We start from the raw sequence: 27,797 nt of genomic DNA, 5'->3' as shown, positions 1-27,797 counted from the left end.
GAGCAGAATAGGTAACCGTGACGAATTATGTGTTGTCCAAGATGCAATGTTACAAGATCTCCCATCCCACTTGCTCTTCTTAAAATGTGACTGTGAGAAACGAGGTCCGCGTTTGTTCCCTTTGGATTTGGGTAAGCCTGTGACCCTGGTGGAAATGATGTTATGTAACTTTTGAGACTAGGTCATAAGACAGTACAGCATCTTACTGGTTCTCTTGGGATGCTCTCTCTTAGAGCCCAGCCACCCATGCTGTGGGGGAGCCAAAACAGCCCATGGACGGACCCCCACGGAAAGGAAGCTGGCTCCCAGCCACACAGATAGCCAGCACTCATTTGCCAGCCGTGAGAGTGAGCCGTTTTGGAGGTGTCTTCTCCCACTCTGCCAACTGGAGTCGTTACCCCAGCTGATGCTACGTGGAGCCCGGATCAGCCATCCTCTGTGAGCTATACCCAAATTGCAGATTAATGAGGAAATTAATTATTTTTTATTATTTTTTAAGCCATTAAGTTTGAGTGGGGGCAAAAATAACCTATACACTAACTCCCCCAGTCTAGACTTTGGACCAGTCTACCAGGGAGAAGAAAAAAAATTGAGATACCCTGTGTTTAAAGTGTTTGATAGATGAACTCTACCTTAGTAGAGAAAGAATGGTTCAGTGACTGTTGTTCCTAAGGCAAGCCACACATTCTCGTTTTCCAGGAATTTTTCCACTTCTAGCAGTGAAAATCCCAGGTGTTGGGCATTCCTTCAGTCCTGGGGAAGTCGGGATGGGTGGTCACCCTAGTTGCCCCCAAGCAGAGAACTGTTCCGCTTCCAGGAGAATGAAGTAGGTTTGGAAAGAGGCCAGGTGTTTAGGAGAAATTCCTCTTAGTGGAGAGCATGATTAGAAAGGACTGTTGTGCTAATTGAATGACCTCGGGCAATTTCTCTTTGTCTCAGTTTTTGTCTCCGTCAAATGGACATAATAAAGTAACTACTGGAGAAGTAGGATTTTGTGACAAATGGTAATATACATAGTAAGCACTCAATAAATATTAACTATTGATATATTTGAGTGTGGGGCACCTGGGTGTCTCAGTCAGTAGAACATGGCGACTCTTGATCCTGGGGTTATAAGTTTGAGCCCTACATAGGGAGATTACTTAAAAATAAAATCTTAAAAAAAAAAAAATACATGGGTGAGGTCATAAATGGATTTCTAAATCTTCGAGCCAGCCTATATAGATGGTGTTTGTGGCTAATATTGTAGGTTAGCCTACATTCCCAACCCCCTTCTCTTTTGCCTTTCTCTACTGTCAAGACTGAAGAGATGTGAGATTCCTTAGCCTCCCTTGCAATTAGAAGTGGCATGTGACATGGGGCGCCTGGGTGGCTCAGCCCACCTCCGACTCTTGATTTTGGCTCAGGTCAAGATTTCATGGTTTGTGGGTTCGAGCCCCACATGGGCCTCTGTGCTGATAGCTCAGAACTTGCTTGGAATTCTCTCTCTCCCTCTTTCTCTGCCCCTCTCCCACTCATTCTGTCTCTCTCTCTCTCCCCCCAGCCCACCTCAAAATAAATAAACATTAAAAAAAGAAAAGGAAAAGAAGTGGGAGGTGACACAGATTTGGCCAATGAGTGTACACAAATCTGATGAAGGGATAATGGCAGGTGCACTTTCTTTGTCAGCTTGAATGTAGATGTCCTGGCTGGAAACCCAGCAGCCAACTCTTGACGGTAGGCTTAAGAGGCCAGGTGCCACTTCCCTGGCCTGGAGTTGCCAGGTCATCACCAGCAACTTGTCACCCCAGGTCGGCTTGATAAGGTAAAGAAGATAAGCCTCTCTGTTTACGGAGACCGCTAGAGCTGGGTTTATTGACCTGCCATTTGCAGCCCAAACACTAATTAATGCCATGAGTTTGAAGGAGATGCCCTTGGTCATTACCACGTAGCAGAGAAAGAAGTGTGGTTGGGAACACTGTCTGGGGCGCGCCTGGGTTTAGGGTTCAAGAGGAAGAGGAGCAGGAGCGGGGAGGCCCGGGGACGCAGGAGTGTCCGCGAGCACAGAAAAGCGCGGCGGAACGGGCTGGGGACCAAGAGGTGCGTCCCCCGCTCCGCTCCGCACGGCTCCTCCTCCTCGCGCTGCTGTCCCCACCGCGGCCCGCCCCCCTCCCCGCCCCGGCCCCGCAGATAGGCCGAGGCCCCGCCGCCCGCCGGCCACTGTCGCCCTGCCCCACCATGCCCGCCGACCTCAGCGGCACCTGGAACCTGCTCAGCAGCGACAACTTCGACGGCTACATGCTGGCCTTAGGTAGGACGGGAGGGGCGGCCCCGCCTGGCCTCGCCGTCCCCCGTCCCCCTGACCCCCGCCCTGCCACCCCCACCCCGTCCTCGGGCCTCCGTACCCCCACCCCGCCCCCGTCTCTCCGTCTCCGGGTCCTCTGGTCTCCGTAGCCCCCGTCCTCCATCTTTTCGTCCTCTGTCCCCTGGTACCACGCCCCCCACCCCCTCTCCCACCGCCCCCCTTGTATTCGCGTCTCCCCATCCCGTGTCACTACCTCGGACCATCCTTTGTCCCCACCCCCATCTCCTGGTCCTGACATCTCCCCGTCTCCCCATCCCCGCCCCCCTCCCCCCACCGCCCCGTGCATCCTCCGTCCCCACATCCCACTTCTGTCCCCCCTTGTCCCCTGGTCCTTCCTTCTCCCCGTCGCCCGTCCCTCCCCACTATGCACCCGTCAGTCGCTACCGGCCCTGCGGTCAAGGCTCCTGCCCCACCAGGGACACCTGGGTCGCCGGGCACCTCGCAAGGGGACTTGGGGGCATGATGGGATGCTCTGCCGCGGGGCTCTGGGCAGCCGTCTCTGCGCTTCCTGGAGCCCGGTGGCTCTGCCAGGGAGGTCTCCACCCTCCGGGTGGGGGCAGCTCCAGGCGCGCTCGGGTGCACGAGGTGCCCCCGCCCGGTGACTCTGGCGCCCTCTCGAGTTGGGGAATCGCCTTGGGAATCTTTAGTTTCCTGACTCCCTTCTCCCCCCCAGGGCTTGAGTGGGGACAAGAAACCCAGACCCCTTAGAAGCCACTCCTCTCGGCCCCTAGGACACAGTGCCAACCCCGAGGACTATCGTGGGTGCCCGGAGGGGTCGCTTCTTTGCCCCCCGCCCGGCTTCCCAGCGCTTAAAGGACAGCCTGGTCTGCACGGAGGAAGGGGGACTCTGTGGCCACCAGGGGGGTGGCGGGGGTCTGACCCATGTCCTTGCTTCCCAGAACGTTTGAAGAATGTACCCCATCCTTGGTGGTTAGAAGGCCTCCCTTCCTTACCCAGTCCCAGTTTGTCCTGCCCCGAGTCTCATTCTTCAGATTTGGTGGGTGGAGCCCTGCGTGCCCAGTGCTTTCTCCTGAATGACACCAATCAGTGGCACTTTTGACAGACGGTCTCCAGCTGCTGGAAGTATGGGGACCAGGTGTTTCCTCTGGCTTCTTCTCATTATTTGACACTGGGTCTCAGTTTTTTCCATCTGTAAATTGAAAGAGAGGAGTCCAGTTTTGGTTTTTTTCCTTTAAAAAATGGTGGTAAAATATACAAAACATAAAATTGGGCATTTTAACCATTTAGAAATGTACAGTTCCGTGGCTCCAGCGTGTTTTTAAGATTTCCGTGCCTTCGGTGGGTTTCCCTCCTCCCTTCCCACCTTGAGTAGGGACGTCTGGAGCTTCTCAAGCTAAGTCTGATTCAGAAGGACACAAAATGCTGTCCTGAAGGGAAGGAGTCTTTTCTCCTCATCCCATTTTAGGTCCATTGCCTGGGGCCCCTGTGAATTAGGCTAACAGAAGACAGATTAACAAGCGGAAGTTAGTTGACACCTGCCTGGTGAAGACACGATGCCGGCTCAGTGCGGAGTGGCTGGAACTTGAGCGCAGCTATAGAGCATCTTAGCCGGCCGAGAACTAACAAAATAAGGGCTGGTTGGGAAGGTTTGTTATGATTCTTCTGGTGCTCTCTCCAGGTTGGCTAGAGTCTAGAGTCGCCTCCCTGACTTGCGTCCGTCCGTCAGGAACAGTGAGGGACGGGGGACAACTTTACGAAAGTAGGTCCTGCTTTGGGGCCAGTGGCGGGGGTCGGGGGGGGGGGGGGGAGGGCAGAGAGCTTTTCTTCTGTCAGCGTCTTCCCAGCCGTCTGCAGTTCAATATAATAATCATGTGCCGAAGTGGTGTATTTGGGGGTGGCATGTTCTGCTACCCTTCAACCCGAATCTCATTGCCTTTCTGTTTCCAACTTCCAAGAAGGAATTAACGCTTATTCTTCCCAAAGGCGGTAGGTCCTGGTGGTTTCCTTGTCTCTCCACTTGCCAAATTAGGGGAGGCATGTGACCATAAGCACTTTCTTCCCTGATCTGTCTGGCTCGTATCTGGTTTACTCGTGTGGAGGATAAAGTGTTAAATATCAGGTGATGGCTTTGAACTTTGCCTTGCTGTATACTTTGTTTCTGGCAATTTCCATGGCTTTTGGAGCAAACCTCTGAGACCAAACGGAATGGAGTCGGCCATCCATGCAAGTGTGGGAAGACCTCTTGAGCTAATCCATCTGGTATCACAAAGCAGGCTTCTTTTTTTTCTTTTATTTATTTTGAGAGAGAGAGCAAGTGGGGAAGGGGCAGAGAGCAAGAGGAGAGCGAGAGAGAGAATCCCAAGCAGACTCCACACCACCAGGACAGAGCCTGATGTGGAGCTCAAACCCACGAACCGTGAGATCATGCCCTGGACTGAAGTCAGACGCTTAACTGACTGAGCCACCCAGGCGCCCCACAAAGCAGCCTTTTCAGTGTTGCAATTAGTGTTTTTCAAATGTGTGTTAGTCCATCGTTCACCTGTCCCCACACTGTCTTGCTTGTCTAACTTGTTTTTCCCATGATGTCAATACAGGCTTAACAATTATCTGCCACTGTATTAGATCCTAGGGGCTAACAGAGGCTGTTTATTTATTTCCGTGACTTACATTTATTTATCATCCAACTCACAAGCCATGGAGATTGAGTCAGCATCCTGCCTCACAACCCCTTTTCTTCCTTTGGGTTCAGGTTCCAGAAAGATACTGGATCCAGACAACACACTTAACTCTTACTTGCAATCTCTTTTCCACAAGAAATGTGAGTGTGCTAAGGATTTCTGGAATTGAGGGGCTACTTGATGTAACAGAACAGCTAAGCGGAAAGCCAGATAACTTAGCCGTTGATAGTTGGTAACAGAATCACAGTTACATAACCCCTGGGGCGCCTGGGTGGCTCAGTCGGTTAAGCATTAAGCATCTGACTTCAGCTCAGGTCACGATCTCACAGCCCGGCTGTGAGTTCCAGCCTGACGCGAGGCTCTGTGCTGACAGCTTGGAGGCTGGAGCCTGCTTCGGATTCCGTGTCTCCCTCTCTCTCTGCCCCTCCCCTGCTCGTGCGCTCGCTCGCTCTCTCTCTCTCTCTCTCAAAAATAAATAAACATTTAAAAAAAAAGTTACATAATCCCTGAGTTCCTTTACTTTCTTCATTTGTTAAGCAAGGTAGCTGGACCAGATCTGATACTCTAGGTATCTAAATTACAAACCGAGATATCTCTTAGCATTTTATACAGTAGCTGAAATCAGACTTAAAACTTATTGCCAGTTCCTAACGAGCTGAGAAGAAAATGATTTGGCCACATTGCTACCCGTATGTCAACACTCTCTTCTGCCTTCCGTGTGTAAAGAACATGGACTCCAGGGTCAACCCGTTTTCCCCCCTGGGCAGATTAGGGGCTCAGGACCAGATGGGTGTAGGATTTTGTTTCTCTAGAACTAGCAGGATTTTCTTAGCCCACAGATTCTGTGCCTCACCCTGGATCCCAGACCTACGGAATCAGAATCTGCATTTAACCGGATTCTCAGGTGATTCAGATGCAAATTAAAATTTAAGAAATAGGGCTCTTTGATGCATCAAGTCGTCATTAGGACAACTGCAGAAGGTAGGTAGGTAGGACAACTGTGCAGGTCCCCTTATATGAGGATTTTATATATAATATATATATATATTATATATATATATACACAGTACAGAATTGTAAATATATATATATATACACACACAGTACAGAATTGTTCATCTATTTTCTTTTCCTTATGATTTTCTTGCTAACATCATCTTTTCTCTAGCTTACTTTATTGTAGGAATACAGCATATAATACACATAACATACAAAATGTGTATTATTTATTTATGTTATTGGGAAGGCTTCCGGTCAACAGGAGACTATTGGTAGTGAAGGCTTGGGGGAGTCAAAAGTTAGATGAGGATTTTTCAACTGAGTGCTCAGGTCCCGGGATAGGAACACCCCAACCCTGGACTGTTCAACTGTGCCATAAAACCGATTGTCCCTATTTATGTATATTCTTTTTTTTTTTTTTTTTAATTTTTTTTTTTTAACGTTTATTTGTTTTTGAGACAGAGAGAGACAGAGCATGAACGGGGGAGGGTCAGAGAGAGGGAGACACAGAATCTGAAACAGGCTCCAGGCTCTGAGCTGTCAGCACAGAGCCCGATGCGGGGCTCGAACTCACGGACCGTGAGATCATGACCTGAGCCGAAGTCGGCCGCCCAACTGATTGAGCCACCCAGGCGCCCCCCTATTTATGTATATTCTAATGCCAACCTATGCGGAAGTGTTCATACCTTTCCTGAGGACTTTTGCCTCTGCTAATGGCAAGCTAATTTATTTATACTAACTCTCTCAAAGAAGACAGATAAATTAAGCTAGACCAAATGTATATGTATATTTTAAAACTTCTTAGGGAACATCAGAGAGCTACCAGAATAATGACGAATTATCATGCTGAGGTCTAGGAAAGAAGAATCCGGAGAGGCGAGCCCAGCACTTAGGACGGTTCCTACCTCAGGCTGTTTGGGAGATTCAGCTGCAGTTTGGGGAGCTTCATGGATCGGTGGAGGGGGCAAGAGTGGGAGTCCTGAGTCGGTCAAGGGTGGACACTCTGTAAATACCCTCCTCTGGGTAGGATTCCGTACCTGAGGAGTAAGGGAGACCTGGAGGTAAATAGCTTTTGAATAGACTATTGTTTCACTTTGAATCGTCTTGGTGGTCCAGAAAAATCTCAAGACCTGAACTTGAATTAAAGTGCTTTCAGATAGGGGCACCTGGGTGGCTCAGTTGGTTGGGAGTCCAACCCTTGATTTCGGCTCAGGTCAGGATCCCAGGGTCAGGGGATCGAGCCCCACGTTGGGCTCCATGCTGAGCGTGGAGCCTGCTTAAGATTCTCAATCTCTCTCTCTCTCTCTCTCTCTCTCTCTCTCTCTCTCTCTCTCTCCCCCCTCCCCCCTCCCTCCCTCCCTCCACCCCTCCCCCACTTGTGCTCTGTCTCTTAGAAAAAAAGTACTTCCAGGTAGCTAGTGGCCTTAAAAGCAATTTAAAAACAAAAAACCCTCTTTGGAGGAAGAGAACATCATGCAAGTTCTTGAATTGTTTGTACAGAAACAATGCCCAGTAAATAATCACAGTTAGACAACTACCTGAGGAGATAAAAACCCATGACAGGAAAACTCTGGGAGGTGTTGGATAATGTCTGTGTGCGGTGATCGAGGTGATGGGACCATGAATGTTTGCTTGAGTCCAAACACGTTAAATTGCACATATTAGATATGTACTGTTCTTTGTACATATATTTATATGTATGTAAAGAACATATGTATATGTTCTTTATACCTCAACAAAGCTGCCAAGAGATAAAAAGACCCCAATAGCAAGGATCAATAGAAACACCAAACAATAGAAATGGTGTCTCCAGATGCCAGGATTATCAGAAATAGACTATGAAACAGTTACGCTGAGCTTAATTTTGGCAAGGACCCAGAATCCATATGAAGGTAACAGAACAGAGTTGAAAAAAGAAACAAATAGAAATTCTAGAGTTGAAAAATACCAAGTGAACTTAGAAACTTGGTTTGCAAACCCTGTTCTTCAAATTCCTTTGTATGTCCCATGTTTTCAGAGATCAGGATGTTCCTATCCTCCATTATAGAGAGGGCACCTCTCATGTGAGGGTCTTAGGACTGGCCTCAGGGAAAAATCAGAAAGTTCTTCTAGCACAAACCATTCCTCAAATTCGTTCAACTTGAACTATTCAGTATGCCAAGCTACCATATTTTGGGGTAATATGACCTGAACCCCATCAAGAACAGAGTTTCTGCTCGGGATAATGAAAAAGTTCTGGAATTGGATAATGGTGGTGGTTGTACAACATTATGAATATATTTAACACCATGGAATTGTATGTCTAAAAATAGGTAAAATGATACATTTTATGTTATGTATATTTTATCACAACAGAAAAGTTGTACTGCAAGGAGACTTCAGTAGAAAACCCACAATAAGTCCTACATTACATTTTTAAAAAATTACAGGGGTGCCTGGGTGGCTTAGTGGGTTAAGCGTCCGACTTCAGCTCAGGTCATGATCTCACCGTTCGTGAGTTCAAGCTCTGCATCAGGCTCTGTGCTGACAGCTTGGAGCCTGGAGCCTGCTTCAGATTCTGTGTCTCCCTCTCCCTCTCTGCCCCTCCCCAGCTTGCACTCTGTCTCTGTCTCTCAAAAATAAATAAACATTAAAAATTATTTTTAAAAACTAAGGCTCATTTTAAATTCAGTTGTTTGAATTGATTAATAAGTACATTTTGTGAATTAGCATTCTCTCCTAACATAGCCATGTCTTATGACTTTACAGAATGAACTAAAACATGTTTGTTAAAGACAGAGGTTTATGGTCAGGCAACTAAAGATAGCTCCTATAATAAAAACCAGAGGACCCTTATTACTTTTGTTTTTGATGGGAGAAATATCCACCCAGGAAATCTGTCCCTTTTGACAAAAAACAGAGCTTGAGATCTCTGTCCTGGCTGAATAATGAACTTAACAAAGTGCTTAGTAAACTACACAATGTCTTAACATTTAGATTCTTTTAAAAAATAAGCACATAGCACACGGAAGGGATTTATGACACAGAACTGGAATAATCAAGGTGCTTTTGGGTTCGAGAAGATTGTTTTTAATTTTCCTTTGATTGGAGCAGATTCTCTTCTTAAAGGGAAACTTTGATTCTTCTGTTTTCACCTTCCTTGGTTATAAATTCCTAAGTACAGCGACTGCGCATTTAGAACTTTGATCTCTCTACCCCCTACTCCCACCCCCAGTAAAGTGTATTTAAATAGGTCATTTCCCTGGGTGCCTGGGTGGCTCAGTCAGTTGAGCATCCGTCGCTTGATTTCAGCTCAGGTCATGATCTCATGGTTGGTGGGATCGAGCTCTGCGTAGGTCCCTGCCCTGAAAGGGCAGAGCCTGCTTGGGATTCTCTCTCTCTCTCTCTCTCTCTCTCTCTCTGCCCCTCCCCCGTGCGCGCGCGTGCTCCCGCACGTGCATGCGCGCGCACACACACACACACACACACACTCTCTCTCTCTCTCTCTCTCAATAAACATTAAAAAAATAATAAAAATAAGTATGTCTTTGGCCTAGAGAGAGGGAAGGGTGGTGCCACAGCTTTAGGAAAGTGTGTCCCTCAGGGCACCTGGGTGGCTCAGTCAGTTGCATGTCTGACTCGATTTCAGTTCAGGTCATGATCCTGGGGTCGTGGGATCTAGCCCTGTGTCAGGCTCCCTCCTGAGTGTGGAGCCTGGTTGGGATTCTCTGTCTCCCTCTGCCTCTCTCCCCTGCTTGAACTCTCTCTCTCTCTTAAAAAAAAAAAAGAAAAAAAAAGTACATCTCTTCTTAAAGCTACTGTTCAACAAGCTCCAAGAATCTTCTCCAGCATTTAAAAAAAATTTTTTTTTAACATTCATTCATTTTTGAGAGACAGAGAAACAGAATGCAAGCAGGGGTGGGGTAGAGAGAGAGGGAGACACAGAATCCAAAGCAGGCTCCAGGCTCTGAGCTGTCAGCACAGAGCCTGACGCGGGGCTTGAGCTCATGATCCTGAGGTCAAGAGACACATGCTCTACCAACTGACCCAGCCAAGCATCCCTTGAAGATTTTAACTTACTATTAAAGATTTTATATTATTTAACTTACTATTTTTTAATTTTTAAAAAATGTTTACTTATTTTTTTTTTAACATTTATTCATTTTTGAGAGTGAGAGAGACAGAGCATGAGCAGAGGAGGGCCGGAGAGAGAGGGAGACACAGAATCAGAAGCAGGCTCCAGGCTCTGAGCTGTCAGCCCAGAGCCCGACGCGGGGCTTGAACTCATGGACTGTGAGATCATGACCTGAGCCGAAGTCGGACACCCGACCGACTGAGCTACCCAGGCGCCCCAGAAAAATGGTTACTTATTTTTGAGAGAGACAGAGAGTGTGTGAGAGGTGGAGCGGCAGAGAGAGAGACAGAGCATCCCAAGCAGGTCCATGCTGACAGCAGTGAGTCTGATGTGGGGCTCGAACTCTCGACCTGCAAGATCATGACCTGAGCGGAAGTCAGACGCTTAACTGACTGAGCCACCCAAGCGCCCCTAAAGATTTTATTTTTAAGTAATCTCTACACCCAACTTGGGGCTTACAGGTTTTAAAACCATAACTGATGTAAAGTAATAACCTAAAGTTTGTTTTTTATTTGGTTGGTTAAGTTGGTTTTGTTTGACTTACACGATGGTGTTTAAGGAAAGTCAGCAATAACTTTTAAATTTGGCTTGGTCTTTTTAATAATGAGATAAATATTTTTTAAGGGTTTAGCCTCAATACTTAAATGTAAAAAAAAAGAAAAAAAAAAGTTTCTTGGGCACCTGGCTGGCTCACTTGGTAGAGAAAACAACTCTTCATCTCAGGGTTGTGAGTTCGAGCCCCATGTTGATTGGACAGATTACTTAAAAATTGAAAAAAAAAAAAGGTTTTCTCAAAATAAGGACATTTATCTTTTATTTGGAGTTTAGAAATACTGCAGGGGCCCTGCTCATTGCTTGGCCAATTTTCCTGGACTGGAAATGATGTGTGAAGCCCCGAGTAGCAGTTCATGTCAGATAAAAATGAATCTGTTAGGCAAACAGGTTAAAACAGGGGTTGGTGTCTTGCTGGCTTAGTCAGTGGAGCGTGAGACTCTTGATATCGGAGTGGTGAGTTCGAGCTCCACGTTGGGTGTAGGGATTACTTAAAACTAAAATCCTTAGGGGCGCCCGGGTGGCTCAGTCGGTTGAGCAACCGACTTCGGCTCAGGTCATCATCTCACGGCTCGGGAGTTCGAGCCCCGCGTCGGGCTCTGTGCTGACAGCCCGGAGCCTGGAGCCTGCTTCCGATTCTGGGTCTCCCTCTCTCTCTCTGCCCCAACCTACTTGCATTCTCTCTCTCTCTCTCTCTCTCTCTCTCTCTCTCCCTCCCTCCCTCCCTCCCTCCCTCCTCTCTCTGCTCTCAAAATAAATAAACTTTAAAATAAGTAAACATTAAAAAAATCTTTAAAACAAATAGGGGTCAACTCAGGGGGCACCTGACTGGTGCGGTTGATAGAGCCTGCAACTCTTGATCTCTGGGTTTTAAGTCTGAGCCCCATGTTGGATGTAGAGGTTACTGTAAAAATTTTAAAAGATAGAACCAAATGGGGCGCCTGGGTGGCTCAGTCAGTTAAGCGGCCGACTTCAGCTCAGGTCATGATCTCGCGGTCCGTGAGTTCAAGCCCCGCGTCGGGCTCTGTGCTGACCGCTCAGAGCCTGGAGCCTGTTTCAGATTCTGTGTCTCCCTCTCTCTGACCCTCCCCCGTTCATGCTCTGTCTCCCTCTGTCTCAAAAATAAATAAACATTAAAAAAAAAAAATCTTTGAAAAAAAAAAAAGATGGAACCAAACTACCTCCAATGAGGCACGTAACTCTCTTAAATGAAGATTCCCGGACATTTGTTTTACATAATAGGACAATCCCGACATGGGAGAACCATGTCCTAGGTCTCATAGAAATGGTAGGTGATGAGCCGGCATCCAGTGGTGGCTCTCTGCCAGGGAGACCATGTCACCTGCTCCTAACAGTCCAGTGGCACCCATCTGACTTCATTTTCTCTGAGTTAGAGCCCAGTGGTTCTTATGGTACCCCCACATTTCATCTCAAGATCCTCCCCCTTCCTTATTCTCCCTCATTATGCTCCAGCCACCCCAGGATCCTGGTGGTTCCTGAACCCATCTGCACATCCTTGCGGGTGTCCCTGGGCTCCCTGGGACCTCTCCTGGTTGAAGTGTCACCTGGCTGTCCTAGTTTAAAAAAAAAAAAAAATTAACATTTATTCACTTTTGATAGACAGAGCATGAGTAGGGGAGGGGCAGAGAGAGAGGGAGACACAGAATCCGAAGCGGGCTCCGGGCTCCGAGCTGTCAGCACAGAGCCTGACATGGGGCTGGAAGCCACGGGACCATTGGCGAGATCGTGACCTGAGCTGAAGTCAGAAGCTTAACCAACTGAGCCACCCGGGCGCCCCCTGGCTACTCTAGTTAAAATAGCAACAGTTGCCGGGCTGGCTCAGTCAGTAGAACCTGTGACTCTTGGTCACAGGGTCATGAATTCGAGCCCCGTGTCAGACACAGATTATTTAATAAATAAATAAATGAAATGGCAACAGTTACTTCTAGCTACATAATGTGCTCAAAGCTGCTAACAGGAAAACGGAGTTCGAGTCCACCGTCTCTCAAAACCTGGAGCTTCTCACATTCCGTGTTTCTGTGTGTGGCTCTGTTTTAAGGTTTATTAACGATTTCCAAATGTACGATACTGTATGCATGAGTGCATGGCTTTTGACTTTTGTGTGTGTGTGTTGTTCAGACACTGTTCAAATGCTGTCTTAAAGTGTAAATACAGGGGCGCCTGGGTGGCTCATTCAGTTGAGCATCCCACTTAGGGTCAGGTCATGATCTCATGGTTTGTGGGTTCAAGCCCCACCTCGGGCTTTGTGTTGACAGCTCAGAGCTTGGCGCCCACTTCAGATTCTGTCTCTCTCTCTCTCTCTCTCTCTCTCTCTGCTCCTCCCCCACTTGTGTTCTCTCTCTCTCTCTCTCTCTCAAAAATGAATAAATAAACTTAAAAAAAAAAGTGTAAATACAGGGGCGCCTGGGTGGCCCAGTCACTTAAGCATCTGATTCTTGGTTTCAGCTCAGATCACAATCTCAGAGTTTGTGAGTTTGAGCCCCATGTCAGACTCCATGCTGACTGCACGGAGCCTGCTTAGGATTCTCTCTCTCCCTCTCTCTGCCCCTCCCCTGCTCATGCTCTCAAAATAAACTGCAATTTCAAAAAGTGTAAATACATAAAGCAGACAAAGGCAGAGTTGCTGTGTTTGAGTTTGGGCTGGGACCTGAGCCCTGTCCCCTTGGCTTCTGTGTCCTCTTGCCAGCCCCTGGGGGAGCTCCTGGAATGGCTTCTTCCAGGCCCAGCTGCAAATCCGTAACCCAAGGCACGGCCCACCAATGACTCTTCCCTGAAGGCTGGTCAAGCTTTTTTTTTTTTTTAATATATTTTTGAGAGAGAGAGAGAGGCAGAGAGACAGAGAATCCTAAGCAGGCCCCACACTGCCAGTGCAGAGGCTGACATGGGGCTTGAACTCACGAACAGAGGAGAGGCAGAGAGAGAGAGAGAGGGAGAGAGGGAGAGAGAGAAGGAGAGAGGGAGAGAGGGAGAGAGAATCCCAAGCAGACTCCACACTGTCAGCACAGAGCCCTTTGCAGGGCTCTAACTCATGAACCAGGAGATCATGACCTGAGCCGGAACCAAGAATCCCACACTCAACCAACAGAGCCACCCAGGTGCCCCTTGGTCAAGCTTTTTAATCAAGCCTCTAGATGGAGCTTTGCCAGGATAACTCCCTACGGATCCAATTTTGGCAACAAACGGCATTGAAATCGTAAAAGAAACATCAGCTATGAAATACAGTGGTTTGGAGGGCAGCTGCCAAACCCTTCGCTTTTGCGTCTCGAGTGAATGTTGAGATTTTTTTTCTTTCTTAAAAATTATTTTTAAGGTATTGACTTTGCCACTCGTAAGATAGCCAAGTTGCTGAAGCCACAGAAAGTGATTGAGCAAAATGGGAATTCTTTTACCATCCACACATACAGCAGCCTGAGGAACTACCTTGTTACGTTTAAAGTTGGAGAAGAATTTGAGGAAGAGAATAAAGGCCTGGATAACAGGAAATGCAAGGTAAAAGAATTCAAGTGATAACCTAGGCCCTTGATTTGGCGAGATTAACCCAGCGTCCTACTTAGTACCACTTTGAGGACACTGCCAGAGCAAGCCAGCATTTTCTCCCTTCTCTCACGCAGAGCCTGGTCACCTGGGACAGTGACAGACTCACCTGCGTCCAGAAGGGGGAAAAGAAGAACAGAGGCTGGACCCATTGGATCGAAGGGGACAAACTCCACCTGGTGATTGCCACCTTTCATTCTTATGATACAATATTAAAGCACGGCAGCAACCCCACCATTCTAATCCACCATTTGGCTTTTTTTTTTTTTTTGAATGTTTGTTTATTTTGGTAGGGGAGGGGCACAGAGAGGGAGAGTGAGAGAATCCCGAGCAGGTTCTATGCTCATCGCAGAGCCCAATGCGGGGCTTGATCCCACAACCCTGGGATCATGACCTGAGCATATATACATACATATACATATATACATATACAATAAGGGAGCTACTGGCTGCTTAATATTCCATCAGGTCGGTGAATTATCATTTTTGAAAAACATTTCCTTAATTTCAGTGTCCAGGGTATTGTTTCAGGGTGTTTTCTGCTACTGCTTTTTTTTTTTTTAAGTTTATTTTTATTTAGAGAGAGAGATAGAGAACAAGCGGGAGAGGGGCAGAGAGAGAGGGAGACAGAATCCCAAGCAGGTTCCCCACCGTCAGCTCAGAGCCTGATGCGAGGTCTAACTCACAAACTGTGAGATCACGACCTGAGCCAAAGTCAAGAGTCGGATGCTTAATGGACTGGGCCGCCCAGACGCCCCTGCTGTTGCTTAAATTCATGTAAATAGAGCGTTTTTGCATCCGTGGGTTTATTTCCTTCGGAAGAATTCACAGAGAGGATCGTGGTCAGAGGCACACACATCGTTGCCTCTTGCTACCTCATTGCCTTACTTCCAGAAGAGTGTGTCAATCGCCAGTGCCCCCAGCACTCCATGAACGGGCAAGTTCTAGCTCGAGCTATTCAGTAATTTCTAAATATAATTTAGAAGGCATAAAATTGTATATCAAGGATTGGTCATGGCTTTGTAAATGAGAATTGCTTCCTGCTATATATATTATAATCGCTGACATTTCTTGAGTGACGACTTTGTGCTCAACTACTGTGCTAAATAAATCCTCGCGTGTGTTATGTCACTTGGTCTTTAAGACAGTCCTGTGAAAGGGACTCTATTTTTCCCATTTACAAATGAAGAGATTCAGATTTAGAAACTCTCCATGGCTGGTGCGTAGCGAGTCAGATCCAGGGCTGACAAAAATGTGTGCTTTCAACTCTATGCCTCTTTGCCTTAATGTATGTGAGATCTTGGCCAGAACCGTGGAAACGAAATTAGAGCACTTACGTTAAAGTTAGGTGTGTCTTTGAAGGTCTGGATAGTCTTTGATCGCCCGGACACTGAAGATATTTTGATTCTTGGGGCACCTGGCTGGCTAAGTAGGTAGGAGCAGGTGACTCTTGATCTGGGGGTTGTGAGTTCATGCACCACATTGGGTGTGGAGCTTACTTAAAAAAAAAAAAAAAAAGATATTTTGATTCTAGATTGACAAATCTGACATTCTTCTGACGATAAAATCAAAATTAAGACACTTGCCATCGCAAAAATGTAATATGGAACTACAAAGAAAGACAAATACGTTTGAGGATATAGGTTAGTTGACTGTAAGAGGTAATGTGCAAATTGCATGCATCCTTCCTTGGCATAACTCTGCCCAAGCAGAGGAGAGAAGGGTCCTTGCTCTAAGGACACTCACAGGACAATTCTTACATGCTGTGATAGAACACAGAATCAATATTTGGTCTTGGTATCTGGTTCCTAAAACCCTTGGGATCTCCAGAGTAATGAGTGTCCTCTGTAGGCTAATGAGATGACTGGGGGCCGGGGTCTCCCAGATGGCCGAAGATTTATCAGTCATGCCTACGTAAGGAAACCCCCACAAACACCCCTAAATGAGAAAGGTTGGAGAGCTTCCTAGTTGGTGAAAACATCAACGCACTGGGAGAGTGGGCCCCCTGAAGGGCCCGTGGAAGTTCCGCACACACACCCCCCATCCTGTGTCCTATGCACCTCTCTACTTGGCTGTTCTTGAGTTGTATCCTTTATAATAAAGCTCTCCATAGAGGGAGATAGAGAACAAGCGGGAGAGGGGCAGAGAGAGAGGGAGACAGAATCCCAAGCCGTTTCTGTGAGCCGTTCTAGCAAATTCCTGACCCTGAGGAGAGGGGGTGGGAATCCCCATTTAATAGCTGGGCAGTCAGAAGTTTGGGTGGCTGGGGACTGGGTGTTTGATGTCTAAAGTTGGGGCTGTTTTGGGAGGCCGAGCCCTTAACCTGTGGGGTCTGCACTAGCTCTGGGTCGTCGGTGTCAGAATTGACTTGAATTGTTGGACACCCAGTTGGTGTCACCGAGCTGGAGGAGCAGGGTCGGAAGAGACACCCCAGCCCTGCTGTCAGAAGTGCTGTGAGTAATAATAGTCAATAGCCCACATGCCAACTCATCTTTCTTCTCCCCTTCCCCTTTCCCTAGGAAATGTTCTGTGAAGGCCAAGTGTGCAAACAGACGTTCCAGAGAGCCTGAGCTGTCTCCGTCCCCAGAGCCCACGTGTGACAGCAGCCTTAATGGTGACTCCTCTTCCCAAATGAACAGATGTTACTCTGTCCGGGTTTGGCGACGGGAACTTGTGGTCGGGGAGACGCCTCACCACCTGTCCCCGAAGCCATTTACTCGGATTGTGGGAAAACTGCTCAGTTTCAATAAACCTGTCCAACGACTCTGACTTTTTCCTTCTAGATGTAGCGTGTGCCATTATTTTAAGAAGTATTTGAAAACCTTCCAGGCGCACCACGGACACACCAATGAACAGGATGTAATTCCGTCTTCAAGGGCTCGTGGGGAAAATGGACAAGCGAGCCATCTGAACAGCGGTGATCAGCACAGGCAGCCCTGAGAGCCCGGAAGGGGATGGGCCAGTGGTGGCAAGGGGCCACCGGGGAGGGGTGGAGCCCGGAAGCGCAGGTAAGCAGGAAGCATCAGGAAGCCTTCTAGGTGAAAGGCTGGGGTGAGGGAAAGGATGTTTGAAGACCCGAAACATTGCTTCCCCTGGGGGTGTGTGGGCTGAGTGCGAGAGATGCCACGGAAGCCTGGAAGGCAGGCAGCGGCCCTATCGTGACGACTCTTGAAGGTCGGGTTACAGAGGGAAGATGTGTCCCCCAAAGCGACAGGGTGGCGGTTGCTGGCACTAAGCAGAAGATCTGCACAGCCAGGCTGGCTCACAGAAGGAACTCTGACTACAGTTGGAAGAAGGGGCTGTGGGCGGGGCTTGCAATTCGGGAGGCAGTGCTAGAAAGTGCTGCCGCAATCCCCGTGTGAGATGGTGAAGGTCAGGAGCACCTGGGGCCCAAGTCTCAAATACAGTGAATGGACTGGGGGCTGGAGAGAAACAGCTAATTATTTACGACACCGAATCCATAGTCCAAGGTGGTGGATGACCTGTAGTGATGATGGAGGAGGAGGAAGATAGCCTGTTTGGGGTTTAGGAAGCTGTAGGAAGGAAGGTCAAGGCCAACTGGAAAGAAGGCAACACAGGGGCGCCAACACAGGATGGCTCAGTCGGTTAAGCCTCTGGCTCTTGGTTTCAGCTCAGGTCTCATGGTTCGTGGGATCGAGCTCCCCCTCGGGCCCTGTGCTTGTTAGTGCGGGGCTTGCTGGGGATTCTCTCTCCTCTCTCTCTCTGCCCATTCCTCCCTCCCCTTTCTCAAAGTAAATTAATAAGCATTAAAAAAAGAAAGAAGGTAACACAATCAGAAGAATGAGGTCTGGATTTTGAAGTGCTGTGCCCAGTACAAGCCAGGCTGTCAGGAGATGATGTCAAGCATATAAACTATGCATATGGATGAGACTGTGCTGAACATTGTGTGTGTGTGTGTGTGTGTGTGTGTTTTAAGATTTTATTTATAAGTAATCCCTACACCCAACATGGGGCTTGAACTCACAACCCTGAGATCAAGAGTCACACGCTCCCCCGACTGAGCCAGCCAGGCGCCCCGGGGACACTGAGTTTAAAGTGAGAGAGGGGTGGCTCAGTCGGTTGGTCGTCTGCTTCTTGGTTTTAGCTCAGGTCGTGATCTCGTGGCTCGTGGGTTCAGGCCCTTCATCAGGCCCCGTGAAAGCAGCGTCGTTCCTACTTGGGGTTTCTCTGCTCCTCTCTCTGTGCCCCTCCCCTGCTTGAGCTCTCAAGATAAATAAATTTTTTTTTTAATTTTTTTTTAACATTTATTTATTTTTGAGACAGAGAGAGACAGAGCATGAATGGGGGAGGGTCAGAGAGAGAGGGGGACACAGAATCTGAAACAGGCTCCAGGCTCTGAGCGGTCAGCACAGAGCCCGATGCGGGGCTTGAACTCACGGGCCGGACCGTGAGATCATGACCTGAGCTGAAGTCAGACGCTCAACGGACTGAGCCACCCAGGCGCCCCAAGATAAATAAATTTTTAAAAAAAGAGCTAAAGTGAGAGAGAAGCCTGAGATACAAAAGCTGCGAGAAGGGGGGACAGAGGGGCGGCACCCGGGAAGCGAGGGCAGGGAACGTTTCCGGGCGGACGCAGTGAAGGGCCCTGGCTGAGATGGCCTAGGTGGCCAGAAGGCAAGCAGCAGTGGGACCGGCGCTGGGCCAGCACGCCAGGAGCGTGGGACCAGAGGAGATGAGCGAGTATAGACAGTGAGTGTTTGGCCGACGAGTGGAAGGAACGTGGGGGTAGTTTCAGGGAGTCTTGCGAGGGAGTGACTAGTCCCTGGATCACCGAGTCTATGCAGGAGAAGGAAAGTCAGCAGAGGACTAATGTCCACTGAACGCCTACGATGTGCTAGGCTCTAAGCTGGGCTTTAGGGCTCCGAGGAGAACAGCTGAGTAAAGGTCTATGCCTGGAAGGAGCTGGCAGTGTGTAGGTAATGACAGACTTCAGTGAGAAATTAAAATCCGGGTATCAGATGTCACTCTTGCTCCAACTAACAGAAACCAGCTTGTTAGTTTGACCCTTAGACACGATGACATCAGGGGCCCCTGGCTGGCTCAGTCAGTTAAGCGTCTGACTTCGGCTCAGGTCATGATCTCGCAGTCAGTGAGCTTGAGCCCTGCATCAGGCTCTGTGCTGCCAGCTCAGAGCCTGGAGCCTGCTTCAGATTCTGTGTCTTCCTCTCTCTCTGCTCCTCCTCTGCTCGTGCTCTCTCTCAAAAATAAATGCACATTAAAAAAGGAAAGAAAGAAAAGAAAGGAAGGAAGGAAGGAAGGCAGGAAGGAAGGAAGGAAGAGTGACTTCAGAGCCAGAAAAAGTTAGAAGATTGTCAGTCCAATGAGATATTGTGACCCCACCAAACAGAAAGACTATGAAATTGTTTCAGGGTAGAATCAGGTAGTAAGTGGATTAGCTGACGGTGTAGATCGACATCAGATTTGAGAATTGTGTGATGAGTAATCTGAATGGGGGGCCGTGGGCTGTGAGGGCTCCCCTTTGTGGAAATCTCCTGCTCCCTAACATAACGGCTCTGCCTGGAGGCCACGAGAGACAGTCGGCTCTTGTGGGAGGCAGAATTTTATCAACATTTGTGAATTTATCCAAATACGAACAAGTGTGCAAATGCCCGGAATTTGGCAGGGAACAAAACGAAAAGTTTCTCCGCTCCTGGACCTTCCACTCCCATGGGAGGAGGAGATTAGAAACATAAGTTAAAAATAGAGTGCATCACATAGTGGTAAGAGCTACAGAAAAATAATACCTCAGGATGTTGGTGGTGACCTTCAAGTAAGATGGTTAAGAAGGACTCAGAGGGGCGCGCCTGGCGGGCTCAGTCAGTTAAGCGTCCGACTCCTGATTTCAGCTTGGGTCATGATGCCAGGGCTCTGTGCTGAGCATGGAGCCTGCTTGAGATTCATATTCTCTCTCTCTCTCTCTCTCTCTCTCTCTCTCTCTCTCCCCATCCCTCTCCCCTGTTTGCACATGCTCTCTCCCTCTCTCTCTAAAAAAAAAAAAAAAAAGGACTCACAAAAGTGAGTCTCAAGGTGAGGAACAAGCTGTGTGGATAGCAGCGCAGGAGGTGGGGGGGCACAGAATCAGTGCAAAGGCCCTGGGGTGAGGATGTGTGACGTGCTAGAGATGCAGCCCGGAGGCTGAGGGTGCAAGGCCGGGAGGACGCAGAGACGAGGTCGCCTCTGGGAGAACTCTCAGGAATCTCATCTGCTAAGATTTGCTGCTTTGCGGGCCCTGGAAGCACCGCTTCATTCAGTTCAGGACACCGAAGCGGTGACTTTACATCTCTTTTAGCAAAGCTGTGCCCCCCTCTACCTCTGCGGGCAGGCTAACCAGCTCCATTCTGGCTGGCCCTCACCCCTCCTTCTGGCACAGGACTCGACCCAAAGCAGCAGCGAACAACCTGCGGCAGTTCTCTGCCTTTCTTGTGCAAACTCTAGTTCAGATGAAGCAAATAGCGAAGGAGGCGAAGTTCTTATTTATAGGATGTCAACTGATAGATGGGAAAAGAATAGCAGATTCAGAAGATCACCATTTTTCACCCTTCGAGGAAAGGATGGCCCCGAGCAATAATCATCATCAGTGGTTGAGAACGTGATTCTACGTGGCCTTAAGAGAGTCTTTGAAACGAACGGGTCAGGCTGACACCCCCACAGGAACCCACTGATGAATCTTATCACTCAAGGTGGGGCCGGGTACTGTGTGTGTATGACATGATGCATTAAGAGATGGCCATAGGAGTACCTGGGAATCCTTTCTCTTCTCCTTTTTTTAAATTTTAATGTTTATTTTAGAGAGAGAGAGAGAGAGAGACTGAGCCTGAGCTGGGGAGAGGCAGAGAGAGGGAGACACAGAATCTGAAGCAGGCTCCAGGCTCCGGGCCGTCGGCACAGAGCCCTACGTGGGGCTCGAACCTTGAACCGCGAACCATGAGATCATGGCCTGAGCGGAGGTCGGACGCTTAACCGACTGAGCCACCCAGGCGCCCCTCTGTGAATCCTTTTTCAAAAAAGGAACTAAATCAGCCTGTAAATCTAACTACTGGTTCATAAGGAATGTGGGGAATTCAATTCTAGAAGACAAATAAGTGATTATGTCACCCGATAACATAGCATGATAAAAATAGGGGTAAGGAGGCTTGTTCTAAATTAAAAGAGGTAACGAAGTAGGAGTCTCATCAATCAAATGCAATATGCTTATGCATATCCTGATTAAAATAAAACAAACCTAAAAAGACTTTAGGGACTCCTGGCTGGCTCAATTAGAAGAGCATGTGACTCTGGATCTCTGGGTTATGAGTTGGAGCCCCACGTTGGGTGTGGAGGTTACTTAAGAATATATAAATAAATAAAAACACAAAGATGTGATATGTTTCTTTAAAAAAAAAAAAAGACATATCTGGAACACGTAGTGGCTCAGTCGGTTAAGTGTCCGACCTCGGCTCAGGTCATGATCTCACAGCTTGTGAGTTTGAGCTCTGCGTCGGGCTCTGTGCTGACAGCTCAGAGCCTGGAGCCCGCTTCAGATTCTGTGTCTCCTCCTCTCTCTGCCCCTCCCCTGCTCATGCTCTGTCTCTCTCTGTCTCAAAAATAAATAAAAAACATTAATTTTTTTAAATTTTTTAATAAAATAAAAATATGTATGTATGTAAGTAATCTCCAGGCCCACTGTGGGGCTCGAACTCATGACCCTGAGATCTAGAGTCCCGCCTGCCACCTTCTAAGCCAGCCAGGTGCTCCTGGAAAATGTCTAACAATTCCTCACTTAAGCACCCCACGAAATCAAGGTGGGCCCTTGTTTTAACTTTGAACCTTCTTTTCCCTCGGCCCCGATCTGTGTCTTCGGGCGTTTTTTAAGGAAAATGTTTGAAATCACATGGAAAAATGCCACCTGCTGAGACTCACCCTTCACACTGTCCAAGGGAAAGAAGGCGCTAAGGAAAAGACGGCACCCAGCTTCCCCCAGGACTTATTTTGGCCCCCCAGAGCAGTGGGGTCACGTGGCACCAGGCCAGCGGGGGCGCCCACCCCCTCCGTCCACCCCCGTCTACCCCCTGCCCCCTCCTCTTCCCCAGCAACCCCCCCCCCCCCCAGACTGCGCGGCTCCCCCAGAGACTCAGTTGGTGGCGTGGTGGCGGTGGCCTGGGGGGGGCGGGGTGACACCGTGGTGGCTGCCCCGCCCCTCACGCTGCCTTCCGGAGCCTGGAAATCCCGGCTCCTCCAGGCCGGTGCTAGGCGGCTCCAGGCTGAGGTAGGGTCGGGGTGTGGGGAGCGCCCCCTGGTGGCCGAGCCGCACCTCCTCTGCCCGTCCACTGAGGAGGCAGGGGGCTCTCTCTTTTTAAAAAAAAAAAAATGTTTATTTATTTTGAGATGGGGGGAGGGGCAGCGAGAGAGGAGAGACACAGAATCCCAAGCCGGCTCTGTGCTGTCAGGGCAGAGCCCGACAGGGGCTCGATCTCGCGAATTGTGAGATTATGACCTGAGCCAAAATCCAGAGTCCGGGGCTTAACCAGCTGAGCCACCCAGGCGGCCCCCCACCCCCGCCCTCTTTTTTTTTTTTTTTTTTTTTTTTTAGTTTTTAGATTTAGGGTATTTTGTTTACATAACAAAGTGTTGTCGTATTAACTGTTTTTTTAAGAGTACCGCGCATTTGGGGGCGCCTGGGTGGCTCAGTCGGTGTAGGGTCAGACTTCGGCTCAGGCCATGCACCCAGGGTTCGTGGGTTGGAGCCCCGCATCCGGCTTTGTGCTGAGAGCCTGGAGCCCGCTTCAGAATCTGTGTCTCCCTCTCTCTGCCCCTCCCCCTCTAGTGCTCTGTCTCTCTCTTTCAAAAATGAATACACGTTTTAAAAAATTTCAAAAAAAGAGTAGAGTGCGTTTGCATTAAATACACTCACAGTGCTGTGCAGCCGTCACCACCATCCATCTGCAGAACTTTTCCTCTTCCCAAATTGAAACCCTGTCCCCGTTAAACACTAACTCCCCATTCCCTCCCTCCCTCCCAGCTCCTGGCAACCACCATTCTGCTTTCTGCCTCTTACATTACACTACTCACGTAAATGGAATCATATTTGTCTTTTGTGGCTGGCTTATTTTTATATAGCTTAAATCTTCAAGGCTCGTCCCTGCTGTAGCATTCGTCAAAATTCCTTTCCGTTAATTTTTTTAACTTTATTTATTTTGAGAGCAAGAGAGCGCAGAGGGGAGGCAGAGACAGAGGCAGAGAGAGAATCCCAAGCAGGCTTTGAAGTGTCAATGCAGAGCCCTGCTCGGGCTCGAACTCACGAATTGTGAGATCCTGACCTGAGCTGGAACCAAGAGTCGGACGCTTAACGGTCAGAGCCACCCAGGTGCCCCTATTCCCTTTGAAAGTGTTGAGGCACCTGGGTGGCTCCATCGATTAAAGCCTCTGATTTTGGCTCAGGTCAGGATCTCGCTGTTCTTGAGTTCTAGCTCTGCATCAGGCTCTGTGCTGACAGCTCAGAGCCTGGAGCCTGCTTCAGATTCTGTGTCTCCCTCTCTCTCTGACCCTCCCCGGCTCGCACTCTGTCTCTCTCTCTTTCTTTCTTTTTTTTTTTTTTTAACATTTATTTATTTTTGAGACAGAGAGAGACAGAGCATGAACAGGGGAGGGTCAGAGAGAGAGGGAGACACAGAATCTGAAACAGGCTCCAGGCTCTGAGCTGTCAGCACAGAGCCCGATGTGGGGCTCGAACTCACAGACCGTGAGATCATGACCTGAGCCGAAGTCAGCCACTTAACCGACCGAGCCACCCAGGCGCCTCTGTCTCTCTCTCTTTCAAAAATAAACATTAAAAAAAAATTTTTTTTAAGTGTACAATTCAGTGACAGTAAGTACATTCACAACGTCGTGCAACTACCACTGTCCTGTTCTAGAACTTTTTCGTAACCTCAAATGGAAACCCCTTACCCATTTGCAGTCAGCCCTTTCCCCACAGCCCTGGCAAGCATTAATCTACTTTGTGTTTCTATGGAATGGGCTATTCTGGATGTTTCATATAAATGGAATCATACAATATGACAATCATGATCTTTTGTATCTGATATCTTTTTTTTAAGTTTATTTATTATTTAAACAGAGAGTACATGCAAGTGGGGGAGGGGCAGAGAGAGAGAGAATCCCAAGCAGGCTCTCCCTGCTAGTGCAGGGCCCGACGCAGGGCCCGAATCCACCAGGAACTTTGAGATCATGACCTGAGCAGTCTGGTTGACTGAGTCAACCAGGCGCCCCATCTGATATCTCTTTTTTAATGTTTATGTATTTATTTTGAGAGAGAGAGAGAAAGAGAGCTGGGGAGGAGCAGAGAGAGAGGGAGACAGAGAATCCCAAGCAGGCTCCAAGCTGTCGGTGCAGAGCCCGACTCAGGGCTCAATCCCACAAACCGTGAGCTCATGACCTGAGCTGAAATCAAGAGTCTTGATGCTCAACTGACTGAGCCACCCTGAGGCCCGTGCGTCTGATATCTTTAATTTGACACTGTGTTTTCAAGGCTCATCCATGTCAGTACTTCCCTCCTTTTTCTGGCGAATATTCCACTGTTTGGAGGTCTTAGTAGCTCACGAAGCTATGACAAACCACCATAGGTGGGGGGATTAAAGCACAGATCTGACGACAAACAACATTCTACTCTCAACATTCTACTCTTGGCCCCTCCCCCAACTCATGTTCTTATCGCATGCAAAATACATTCATTCCATCTCAAAAGCCCCCAAATGCTGAACTCCTTCTGGCATCAACTGCAGTCTGAAGTCCAAAGTCTCATCTAAACATCATCTTAATCAGACACAGGTGAGATTTGTGGTATGATCCATCCAGAGGCAAAATTCCTCTCCAGCTATGAACCTGTAAAATCAGATAAGTTTTGGGTTTCCCAAACCCATAGTGGTGGGCAGGCACAGGATAGACATTTCTATTCCCAAAGGGAGAAGTCAGAAAGAAGAAAGGGGGGGCGGCACCTGGGGGGCTCAGTCTGTTCAAACTCTTGGTTTTGGCTCAGGCTGTGATCTCAGAGTTCTTAGGATCAAGTCCTGCATCAGGTTCTGTGCTGGTGGCTCAGAGCCTGCTTGGGATTCTCTCCCCCTCCCCCCGCCCCCCGCCATCCCTTCCTTGTTTGTGCTCTCTCTCTCTCTCAAAATAAATAAACTTAAAAAAGAAGAAGAAGAGTGGCACCTGGGTGGCTCAGTCAGTTAAGCATCTGACTCTTGGTTTTGGCTCAGGTCATGATCTCACAGTTCGTGGGATGGAGCCCCACATTGGGCTTGTTGCTGACAGTGGGGACCCTGCCTGGGATTCTTTCTCTCTCTCTCTCTGCCCTCCCCCATGCTTGCCCTCTCTTTCTCACTCTCTCTCTCAAAATAAATAAACTTAAAAAAAAATACTTAAAAAAAGAAGAAAGTGGTGGGGCGCCTGGGTGGCTCAGTCGGTTAAGTGTCGGACTTTGCTCGGGTCATGATCTCACGGTTTGTGGGTTTGAGCCCCGCGTCAGGCTCTGTGCTGACAGCTCAGAGCCTGGAGCCTGCTTCGGACTCTGTGTCTCCCTCTCTCTCTCTGCCCCTCCCCTGCTTGTGCTCTCTCTCTCTCTCTCAGAAATAAATAAACATTAAAAAAAAATGTTTTTAAAGAGTCATATGCTCTAAGGACTGAACCAGCCAGGTGTTCCATTCTTCCTTTTTCTTCAATAGCACATGTTCACAGCTGAATAGCAGTATGACCTAGTCCTGTAGGATCTCGGAATTCCAACCGCCTTCCTTCCTGTGGCCCAGCTTCCTCTGTCCTTTTAGTTCCAACGGTCAGTGTCTCTGCTGGTATAATCCTCTCTTTCTGACCTCTGTTGAGATGGCTGATTAGGTCCATGGTTCACACTCAAGCTAACCTTGTCAAACGGTCAGCCGGCCAAATGCTTGATGTTTTCTTTTTATTAAACACCTTTCTGGGTTTTTTTTTGCCATATGGACAGGCTGAGAACTGTCCAAATCTTCAGGCTCCGGTTCCTTCTTATCTAGCGATCCTCCTTCACTGCCTTTCTCTCCCCTTGCATTTAATCACGCTTAGCGGTCAGGGGGAACCAAGCCTTCCTCAAAGCACCGGAACACCAAGACCATTTGGCCGAGTCCTGTGCCGCTTTATCACAACGATTGCCTTTTCCCCACTGTCCGAAAACACGTTCCCCGAGAACTCATCGGAGCGGCCTTCGCCACCCCTCCTTCTACCAACGTTCTGCTCGTGAGAAGGTGGGCGCTTTCTCCCTCCCTCCCGAGCCTTCATCGGAATCGCTTTGAGCAGTCTCTTCTCTGCAGTCTGGGCTGCTTCTCGCTGCGCCTCAAAACCCTCCCAGCTTCTCCCCGTGACTGTTTCTGCTTTTGTCGGTGTGCGTGGCAGCCGCATCCCCCTTACCGGGACCCGTCTCTGCCTTGGGCGGCTCGGACTGCTGGAGCCAAATGCCATAGGCTGGGAGGATTTAAACCACAGACATTTTATGCCTCCCGGTTTGGGGAGCTGGGAAGTCCAAGATCAAGGTGGCAGATTTCGGTTCCTCGCGAAGCCTGCTTCCTGGCTTGCGGACAGCAGCCTTTTGGCTTTTCATCGCCTCTGAGATTCTTTGTGACACAAAATATGTGGAGTTTCCCCAGTAACCGATTCTCTGATTCTCCGGGGTGCGGCAATTCAACTCATTTCTGACGTCGTCTACCTGGAGTGAGCACCAAACCCGCCACGTTCAAGGGCTCAGTCCTACGAGACTGCCTCTACTTCCGAGGCCAACCGCAAACGGGGTGCCCAGGCTGCCTACACTTTGCCCGGATGACTCCAAATTTGGAGGGTCCCGTGACGGCTGCCTCCGGTTGGGTTATGTGCTGCTAGAGTGACTCACAGAACTCGGGAAAGCGCTCCCCTTCCTATTACTGGTTTAGTAGAAATAAAACGACTCAGGGACAGCCAGATAGAGGAGATGCTCAGGGCTGGGTACTGGGGGGGGGGGGGGGGGAAGGGGGGGGGACGGTGGGGCAGGTTGGCAGTTTCCACATCCTCCCCACGTGTACCACCCTCTCGGTACCTTCACACGTTCACCAATCAGGACACTCTCACGGTTCAAGAGTTTTTACAGAGCTCAGTCTCCAGTCCCCCACCTACTCCTGGGATTTGGTGGGTGGGACAGAGGGTTTCCAGCCTCTGGGATCTGCCCCCATCCTGAAGCTATCTCTGGGACCCGCCCCAAGCCACTTCATTAGCATAAACGTAGGTGTGCTCCAAAGGGACTCCTTTAGGAATATGATGGTAGACATTCCTATCATGCAGGAAATACCAAGGATTTTAGGGACTCTGTCCCAGGAGCCAGCGATAAAGACCAAATATGTATTTTTATATCTCACTGCTTTAAGCACATTCTGGAAAGACGTTTTGGAACGGAGACAGGGAAAATAGAGGGACCCCGTGAAAAACTGCTTTTTTCACTCCTTTTCCTACTTCTTTTCTTGCTCAGACTTAACCCCCACCTTACACACGCCTTGTAAAAGTCAAGAATTTAACAATTTCTTTAGAGTCTTACAGCACAATAGATAAC

The 27,797-nt window shown here is 48.6% G+C and overlaps 1 protein-coding gene across 2 annotated transcripts; it reads left to right on the top strand.

Moving 5' to 3' along the window:
* Nucleotides 1-2,162: 2,162 nt before the first annotated feature.
* RBP7 (retinol binding protein 7) lies at nucleotides 2,163-16,985 on the top strand. Of its 2 annotated transcripts, none has more exons than XM_053899017.1 (4): nucleotides 2,163-2,290; nucleotides 13,980-14,158; nucleotides 14,281-14,382; nucleotides 16,723-16,985. In XM_053899017.1, the coding sequence occupies exons 1-4, from the start codon at nucleotides 2,218-2,220 to the stop codon at nucleotides 16,771-16,773; spliced, it is 405 nt and encodes a 134-aa protein (XP_053754992.1). In that variant the 5' UTR covers nucleotides 2,163-2,217; the 3' UTR covers nucleotides 16,774-16,985. The 2 variants fall into 2 exon arrangements, with proteins under 2 accessions (XP_053754992.1, XP_053754991.1); XM_053899016.1 differs by lacking the exon at nucleotides 2,163-2,290 and adding an exon at nucleotides 3,944-4,064.
* The last annotated feature ends 10,812 nt before the right edge of the window (nucleotides 16,986-27,797 follow it).

Source organism: Panthera pardus, unplaced genomic scaffold (assembly GCF_024362965.1).
Source record: "Panthera pardus isolate Hobbes unplaced genomic scaffold, ASM2436296v1 HiC_scaffold_11, whole genome shotgun sequence".
Taxonomy (NCBI): Eukaryota; Metazoa; Chordata; class Mammalia; order Carnivora; family Felidae; genus Panthera; species Panthera pardus.
Note: the sequence above shows the minus strand (reverse complement) of the source record. Positions and strands in the feature narration are given on the sequence as shown.

Excerpts from the sequence above, each read along its gene's own strand:
- RBP7 (XM_053899016.1), top strand. The coding sequence starts at position 3,959 with ATGATTCTTCTGGTGCTCTCTCCAGGTTGGCTAGAGTCTAGAGTCGCC. Across the intron at positions 4,065-13,979 it reads CGGGGGACAACTTTACGAAA|GTATTGACTTTGCCACTCGT; the intron begins GTAGGTCCTGCT and ends ATTATTTTTAAG. Across the intron at positions 14,159-14,280 it reads TGGATAACAGGAAATGCAAG|AGCCTGGTCACCTGGGACAG; the intron begins GTAAAAGAATTC and ends TCTCTCACGCAG.